Source organism: Episyrphus balteatus, chromosome 3 (assembly GCF_945859705.1).
Source record: "Episyrphus balteatus chromosome 3, idEpiBalt1.1, whole genome shotgun sequence".
Classification (NCBI taxonomy): domain Eukaryota; kingdom Metazoa; phylum Arthropoda; class Insecta; order Diptera; family Syrphidae; genus Episyrphus; species Episyrphus balteatus.
In genome coordinates this window covers 59,856,872-59,865,811 of record NC_079136.1, presented here as the reverse complement: position 1 = coordinate 59,865,811, position 8,940 = coordinate 59,856,872, and the positions used below count along the sequence as shown (strand labels likewise).

At 30.9% G+C, this 8,940-nt stretch overlaps 1 protein-coding gene across 1 annotated transcript; it reads left to right on the top strand.

Moving 5' to 3' along the window:
- Positions 1-542: 542 nt before the first annotated feature.
- On the top strand, positions 543-6,762 carry LOC129914432 (28S rRNA (cytosine-C(5))-methyltransferase). The gene is made up of 6 exons (XM_055993691.1): positions 543-751; positions 813-1,080; positions 1,821-2,083; positions 5,761-5,989; positions 6,056-6,282; positions 6,349-6,762. Exons 1-6 carry the CDS (start codon positions 629-631, stop codon positions 6,547-6,549), a joined length of 1,311 nt encoding a protein of 436 aa, XP_055849666.1. The 5' UTR covers positions 543-628; the 3' UTR covers positions 6,550-6,762.
- Positions 6,763-8,940: the final 2,178 nt, after the last annotated feature.

Below are 8,940 nucleotides of genomic sequence, written 5' to 3'. Positions count from 1 at the left end.
CACTAGAAAAAGATAGGCACAGATAGTGGCCATAGGTTAACGAACATATGCCGTGATTCCACCCCTGGATTACAACAAACAAACAAACATTTTTGATCCTTACCTAGTTTGTAAAATGTAACTTGTAAAATGCTACTAACGATATAACTCAGTTCCCAATAAAACACTGCTATTAGTTTATTAAATTAAATGCGCTTCCACCCATAAAGGCTTGGCCAAACCGGAGGGTATGCGGTAGCGGTACGGGTAGAGGTAACGGTACTTGTATGAAAAAAATTTCAAACTGACATATCAACGTTCAGATGTTGAATTTTTTTCATACAAATATCGTTACCTCTACCCGTACCGCTACCGCATACCCTCCGGTGTGGCCAAGCTTTAACACACAAAATCCTAAAATTATACTACACTTTTTTCAATTCAATTTCTTACAACGAACCCCTATTAAAACTAACGAATAACAAGAAAGTAACGATAAAGAAAAAGAACCGATAAACTGTCAAAAATCACCAAATGTCACCTAAAACAAAAAATGTGATAACTCTTTATTTTTTTATCACGTGCATTTCACATAAATACAGCACTCTCATTTTAGCTTTTCCTCCCCATTGCCCATTATTAAATCAAAATGAGTGGCTTCAAGCATTCTGTAAAAGTACCCACACAGTACAGGCGCCTTGCTGCAATCATAAAACAATCTTTGGAAGGTAAAAAATCATTAAAATCATCGTTTTTTGAAGAGAAACATGCTGTAAGTTTTCCAATAAAGAAACAAAAATCAAAAAAATGAATACATTCATCTCTTTTATCAGCGCAAAGACGTTCTACAAAAAACCCTAAATTTCTACATTGACAATCGCACCGACATCGATTACGCCATTGAACAGACAAAAATACTCGAAGACAATCCACGTTTTCGCAAAGAATTGTGCATTGTTCTTGTCACCGAATTATTAAGGACACAACAACTAAACGGCAATAGCAAACCTGTCTCAATTGTTAGAGAATATTACGATAAATTACAGACTGCATTTGGTGGTAGTGGACATCAACAACAATCCAACAAATTAAAGGAAAAAGGTACACACCGTCAATTTGTTGTTTTAATATCAATTAGCTACTAAACAAAAAAAACATGGCATCTAAAAAAAGCAAACTAAATGCTAAAAATGAATATAAAAGACTTCTCGAAGAGAAGACTCAAAATCTTGTCCAACTTCCGTCGCAATCGGAAGTATTCTCCTCTGCTACGGAAAATGATGAAGACAACGATTCGGAAGAGATTTATGATGGTCCCGATACAAGTGGATCAGCTTATTTATGGTTATTGTTCTTCAGCACTTTAATGTTTACTCTACCATTTTTCACTTTCTACTCAGTCAAACGTTGGCTTGAAAACGCTTTCGGAGTCACGGGTTTTGAAAATAATTGCATTTCAGTATTTTCAGCTGTTATTGTTGTTAATTTAATAATTTGTTTGTATGTTATTAAGGCTTTTCGTGAGGATACACAGACTGTAGTTGTAAGAAAGAAGAATAAATAATAAAAAAACATTTGCACACTTTTATCTTTTTCTTGTGCCAAAGTAATAAAATTACCTAGATCCATTTACTGAAACGAAACTTGAACATTTAAGAAGAACTTTAAATCTTATTCCCTACTTTTTCTTCTGCGTAAACTGTCACAAAAGGTTTTATGTAGAACTTAAATCCTTGAGTTTCGTTTCAGCAAAGAGCTCTTAATTTTTTATTTCATTTCTTTCTAACCTCAAAATGTGTGATGGTTTGTTGATTCTCTCTCTTTTTGGTCGATTTTTGCAGATAAACCAAGATATGTTCGAGTCAATACAAATGTTTTATCAACGGAACAAGTATTTGAAATGCTTGCTGCTGATGGATGGCGAAAGAAGGATAGTAATTTTGAGACATATCCAGAATATTTGGAAGCCATTAGTAGCCTAGAGGAAGATGAATATTTAGTTGATATGCATATGGATGATTTGTTGGTGTTTCATTCAAAGTGGAAGAGATATTGGGCTATGCATGATTTTGTTGAACAAAGGAAATTGATGCTACAAGATAAGGTGAGTCGTTTAGATCATATATATACACAAATAAAACCGTAAGCTTTACTTAGCTAAGAACATACAATTATAATCTGCCCAACACACAAAAATTTTCTAGACCGTTGTTTATCATTTCTTACTAAATGGAAATGGAGGGTGCTGATTCCGAAAACAACATTAGTTTTTTTTAGCAGCATACAAGTTTATATTTACTTTTTTTTTTGTATTCTTATTTTACTTAAGTGATCCGAAATACATTACATTCGAAATAAATTTTTTCAGCATGTGATAAGAAAAACTAAAAAAAAAAAAATTTTATGAAATTACATCCAAAACGTGAAAAATGAAAATATGTATCTAAAAAATTAGAGCTCCTAGAAAGAAACCAGGTGTGATTTTTAGGCGTAGTGAACCCAAATGCATTAGGTTTCTGGAAAATGTTAACATACAGTTAAAATTAGCATAAATTTAAAATAAGTACGAAATTACCCCCAAAATGTGTAAAACTAAAATATTAAAAAAAAAAAAAAAAAAAATAGAGCTCCTAGAAATAAATGAATGTGATTTTTAAGCTTACTGACCGCAAATAAATTAAGGCCCTTATTGCGAGTTTCGTTCAACTTTCGATGCGATAAAAGTCAATCGAAACGATAAATATCTGTTTTGATAATGTGTATCTCTTTCGACAAAAATATTTGCTATTTTAAACTATGAACTTGATTTGAGTCGAAAAAGATCGAAAGACAAAACAAAAAATTTCGTTCACAACAGAATTTCACAACACCAAAATCCATTTTCGATTTTCGACAAAAGTCGTCTATCGATAGACAAACGACACTCGCAATAAGGGCCTAAGTTTAATACAGATTCTTCTAGAAATATTTTAATGAACGCACAAAATAAGGAAAACTTAGTATGAACACTCCACCAAATATGAAAAATTGAATATTTAAAAAACTAATGCTGCTAGAAAGAAACCAATATGATTTTTAAGCTTACTGAACCCAAATCCATACAATTGGATATAGGGTAAACCCAATCATTGGCACCTTAAGTTCGCATGTCGCCACAAATTAAGTTCGCAGTTTTTTCCGTATAGCATAAAACTATTATTTATTTTTTTTTTGTTTGTAATTATCAATATACTCCAGTCAAAGTGTCGGAAAAAAGGGCCTAACCTTGCGCACAGAGGCACTGTCAGTTTTTATTTCATGAATCGATAAGGGTATATTTAAAAGGCTTAAACAAAATTTCTCACCACCTGATCATTCTTTTTAGCGGAGTTATTCACAAAAATGCATTTTTTGGGATATTTTACATCTAAGCTAATATCTTTGCTCCAGATTGTCGTAGACTAAAAAATAAACATACATTCTCTTCCTTATAATATTTTCTATCGTTGTATGTAATTTCATTTTTCATATTTAAATGCGTAAATATAAAATGGCAGCCATTTAAAGTCAAATTCTTGTTGTTAAAAAAACACATTTTTGTCATTATTTCGAAAAAAGCCTATATCATGATTGACATTTTTCTAACTTATTTTGTAGACCTATTTATGTCCTGCATTTTAAAGAAAAAATCAGCTCTTTGTCACCAAAGATAAATGAATTGATAAATGAACGCATGAAAAACCGGTGCGAAAACACCCAAAAATATCATTTTTTGGGAATAACTTGGCTTCAGAATGTCCTACGACAAAAAATAAAGCTATTAATTGTTCGTTACAACATTTTCTATCGATTTTGTGCACATAATTTTTGTTGAAACAAATAAAAAATAAGGAATATTAAGTCAAAGACGTTTTTTTGTTTAGCAAACTCTTGCCTTATGTCGTTTTCCAAAATTGAAGGAGTGACACTCCTAACTATATAATCACTCCAAAAGGAGTGATTTCAAATTCCAAAATTGAAAAAGGAGTGAATTTTTGGAGTGAATTCTTCACTCCCAAAATTTTGAAGGAGTGACGGAGTGATTACCAATACTTCTGTTCTACATTTGGCTTCATGGACTGCTTGTCAAATTGTTGGGTGGTTGTTTTAACTTTTTTTTGTGAAGGAAATTATATTTATTTACAAAAAAAATTCAATAAAGTATTGCAAAAAATCACCAAAAGTGAATTTAAAAAATTGTGTTATTATTTTATTCATTATTTCGTATTACGAACACATTCAAAGCAAACGTCAAATCACTCCACTTGTCAAATTCTTCGTGAACAAATTCCAAAATTGCACGAAAAAGGAGTGATTCACTCCCATAATTTTGGAAAACGACATTATTATTTTGTAATGTCGTTTTCCAAAATTATGGGAGTGAATCACTCCTTTTTCGTGCAATTTTGGAATTTGTTCACGAAGAATTTGACAATTGGAGTGATTTGACGTTTGCTTTGCATGTGTTTGTAATACGAAATAATGAATAAAATAATAACACAATCTTTTAAATTCACTTTTAGTGATTTTTTACAATACTTTATTGAATTTTTTTTTGTAAATAAATATAATTTCCTTCACAAAAAAAAGTTAAAACAACCACCCAACAATTTGACAAGCAGTCCATGAAGTCACATGTAGAAGTATTGGTAATCCTCAGTCACTCCTTCAAAATTTTGGGAGTGAAGAATTCACTCCAAAAATTCACTCCTTTTTCAATTTTGGAATTTGAAATCACTCCTTTTGGAGTGATTATATAGCTAGGAGTGTCACTCCTTGAATTTTGGAAAACGACATAAAGGTGCGAGTATTGGCTAACAAAATAAAATACTGTTGTAGTCCTTTAAATTATCTACAATTTGAAAAAAAATTAGCTCTCTAAAAAACTAGCTCTTTTTTTTCGAAATAATGACAAAAGTGTGTTTTTTAACAACAAGAATTTGACTTTAAATGGCTGCCATTTTGTATTTACTCACTCAAATACAATGAAATTACATGCAACGATATAAAATATTATAAGGAAGAGAATGTATGTTTATTTTTTGGTCTACGGCAATCTGGAGCAAAGATATTAGCTTAGAATTAGAAATAAAATATCCGAAAAAATGCATTTTTGTGAATAACTCCGCTAAAAATAATGATCAGGTGGTGAGAAATTGGGTTTAAGCCTTTTAAATATACCCCTATCGATCCATGAAATAAAAACTGACATTGCCTCTGTGCGCAAGGTCAAATGACGCTTTGACTGGAGTAATATGTCCTTTAAAAAAATAAAATAACTTGATTCAAATTTATTAATAAAATTGATTAACAAATAAATAAAAACTTCATTACCTCAATTTTGCCAGTGATTGGCATAGTTTTCCAATTATTGGCACCGGTCCTTCCAATGATTGGCACATTATTTTAACTGGATTTTTTTAAAGTCGTAATTAATATTTTTTAAATACTACTTATTAAATACTTTTAATAACCAATAAAATAGGTTTTACCATTAAAAGGCAATCATAGTAAACTTCCGATACGAATGGAATTCGTGATAAGGCCGAATAGATTCTGTCAGTCAGAGCCGATTTCTTTTGACAAATTTTATATTCGTAGTTTTCTGGTACTTGATCTTTCTCTTATAGAAAGTCAAGCACTTTATAGATTAATAAGGTTTCGTCGTTAAGCATTCATTGTTGGGATAGGGGTGATTTTTGATTATATACAAACTTGTTTTTAAGCTATAGAATAAGTATTAAAATATTTTTTCGTTCTTAGGGTACTGGTCTGGTGGTTGAGCTCCTGCATCCACCTCCTGGTTCAACAGTTTTGGATATGTGTGCTGCTCCTGGAATGAAAACAGTAAAGCTTTCAAATATCATGAACAATACGGGTAAAATTTATGCCGTTGAGAGAGACTTCGATAGATATCGTGTACTGTGTCAATATGTCGAGTCAGCAAAGGCAACGATCGTTGAGCCCATTCACGCAGATGCTCTTGCATTGGGTAAGTTTTATAAAATAATATGTTCCCAATTCACTTTTTAATTAATTTGTCAACCTTGAATTGCAGATGTTAAACAATATGAGGACGTTGAATATGTTCTAGTAGATCCTTCATGCTCTGGAAATGGAATGCAAAATCGAATGTCTTTAAAATCGGAAGAAATAGATCCAGCAAGATTGAAAAAATTGGCTGGACTACAAATTAAAATGCTTGTACATGCAATGAAGTCATTTCCAAATGTTAAACGTGTTGCATATTCAACTTGTTCATTAAACGAAGCAGAAAATGAAGAGGTTTGTGTTTGCTTTTAGTGTAAATAATGGTTTAAAAAAATGAACTTTCTACAAAACAATTTTAAGGTCGTTCAACGATGTCTGCAAATATGTCCTGAATTTAAAATGCTCAGTGGAAAGAAAGCATTGCGTAATAAATGGATTCGAGTTGGAAATCCAGAATTTAAAAATATTGGAAAAAATTGCATTTATTCTCGGCCCGATGAAGACTTTACAGATGGAATATTTATGGCTCTTTTTGAGAAGCGGCCAGATGGTGACGAATGATAAACATAACTGAATCATTTATTTTTGATATACTTTTTGCTTTAATTGAGAAGCTACAACATCCTTTGGAAAATGTTGTGCCCATTCAGTTTAAGGGAAATGTATTCGTATCTTTAATTGTATTGTTTACATAACATTTTTTTAACAATTAATATGTTGTTTTTAAGAATAAAATACATTTGTATGGTCAATAAAAATAACTAAATAACTAAATTTTGAATGTATTTTTTTTCTATTTTGGTTGCTCTTTAAAAAAAAAAACTACTTAGAATGTCTGTATGTATTTTTAATTTTAAAATGAAGTTATTAATGACGAAATTAAAAATAGTAATAAGAAATTTGCTTCTTCGTTTTAATATTTGATTATGTTTATATTTTTGTATGTTCATTACAATCAGTGGAATTAAAATTGGATTCGAAGTTTGACGCATTTTTTTTTCTAAACAAGACAAACGAGAACGAAGGTCAAACGATAGGTGGTAAATGACAGTCGAAAGCATTAACGAGTATCTTTGAAATCCGACGATTATCGTAGTACCTAATCGCATTTGAACAACAACGAAGTAGTTTCAACGATAATCGTTTTACAAAATGGGACCCCTGAAGTAAACAACAAAGAACGATTATGTAAAACGAGCAGCCCTATTCTGCTATTCGATTCACGTGAAATTCTAAAATAAGAAGCGTTTAAAGGTGCTTAAAATTAAATTTAGACAATTTTTTTTATAATATTGAATCCTAAGCGGGCTTAAGGTCTTTATTGAATCTAGATTAGGATTCAATATTATAAGAAAAAGTTCACGAAGATAGAAATTATTTCAATTTTTTTTTATTTAGAATTTCTATAACAGACGGAAACATCACTTTGCTATCGAAAGTTAGAAGTATTTCAGAGCCAATTTGACATGGTTAAGAAAGGGAATCCTTCGATTCACGTGAATCGAATAGCAGAATAGGGCTGGAGAAAGTCGTAAGGCCTATTTAAACCGAAAAAAATATTTTGTTTGGCTCTGCCATGCATTCTAACTGTAGACGCAACAATATTATGAAAACAAAACAAAAATGAAACGATAGGCAAATGGCAGTAAAGATTTAACGAGTATCGTTGCAATAATACGCTCGCCGTAATACGTAATCGCATTTGAACGAGAACGAAGTACATAGTTTCAACAAAAATCGTTTAACAAAATACCGCCCTAGAGAATAACAAAATGTATGAAGTGACGTCTAAAATCCCCTGGAAAATTGATTGCCAATACCAATAAATTCCGAGGGAAACTTTTTATGATCATTTTCGTTTCGCTGTTTAAAACATGGGAAGCGTTCCAAGGAAAATTTTTATTCACGATAGTCCGCAATGAGTATAAAAATATATGCAAATATACCGTTTTATACACAATATAATTGAATTCTTTAATTTCAAAACATGATAAGTCCACTTTTTTCAAAATTCGCTTTTTTGACCAAATTTGTTCTCTAGGGATAACCACATCTGTCTTTAATATTATTTTTTTTTTTTTAATATCAAAAACAGGATAAGTCCCGGGCTTATCATCTTTTGAAAATAAACAACAGCTTCTTCATTTCAATTGTAATATTTTGCGATCTAACTGCAACTTTGGAAACTTTTTAAAATTTTTGAAAACTAAAAACAACAGGCAACTTTTTAAAATAATAAACCATTCTCACATGGTACACATTTTTTTTGTGGCGTTGCTCTCAAATAAAAGTTAGAAATTGTTTTTTTATAAAACTTGAAACTGTTAGTTAATTTGCAGCGAAATGGCGTATGAAATAAAAAATATTTTGGTTAATCTATTGTTCCTGATTATTTGGCAGGAAGCAAAACACTGTTGCAAAGTAGGGATTTTTCGAAATTTCACAAGAATTGCATTAAATCGAAAACCGTAAGGATTTGGGATGAACAAGTTACCAAATTCTGAGAGCCCTTAAGTTCCCCAATCAGCATATTTCGTATGATCCATTACTTTTGGGACACCCTGTATAAGCACTCTGATCATTTTATTTTAATCTCAAATAATATTGTATATCCATTTTAAAACTAATTTTACATCCGTTTATTTTCAAAGTATGATAAGTCCAAAAGCGTTTTTACTTTTTATCTTTTGAACTATCGCTCCAAAAATTAAAAACGAAACGGTATTCTGTAGGTAGGCAAAAGTTCTACAGAATATATTTTTTTTTTTAATTTAGCTACCGTCATCAAAAGAAAATAGAAAGTTTTTTTCTTCTCCTGAAAATTTTAAAATCATGGACTTATCATGTTTTGAAAATAAATGATTCAACTGACCAAAATTTATAATTTTTGAGAACATTTAAGTGTAAGTTTTGGTTAAATATCAACATCTGAGAATTATCCGTCGTAAACGC

Coding starts and splice junctions, on each gene's coding strand:
- LOC129914432 (XM_055993691.1), top strand. CDS start 629: ATGAGTGGCTTCAAGCATTCTGTAAAAGTACCCACACAGTACAGGCGC. Junction 752..812: donor TTTTTGAAGAGAAACATGCT/GTAAGTTTTCCA, acceptor CTCTTTTATCAG/CGCAAAGACGTTCTACAAAA. Junction 1,081..1,820: donor CAACAAATTAAAGGAAAAAG/GTACACACCGTC, acceptor CGATTTTTGCAG/ATAAACCAAGATATGTTCGA.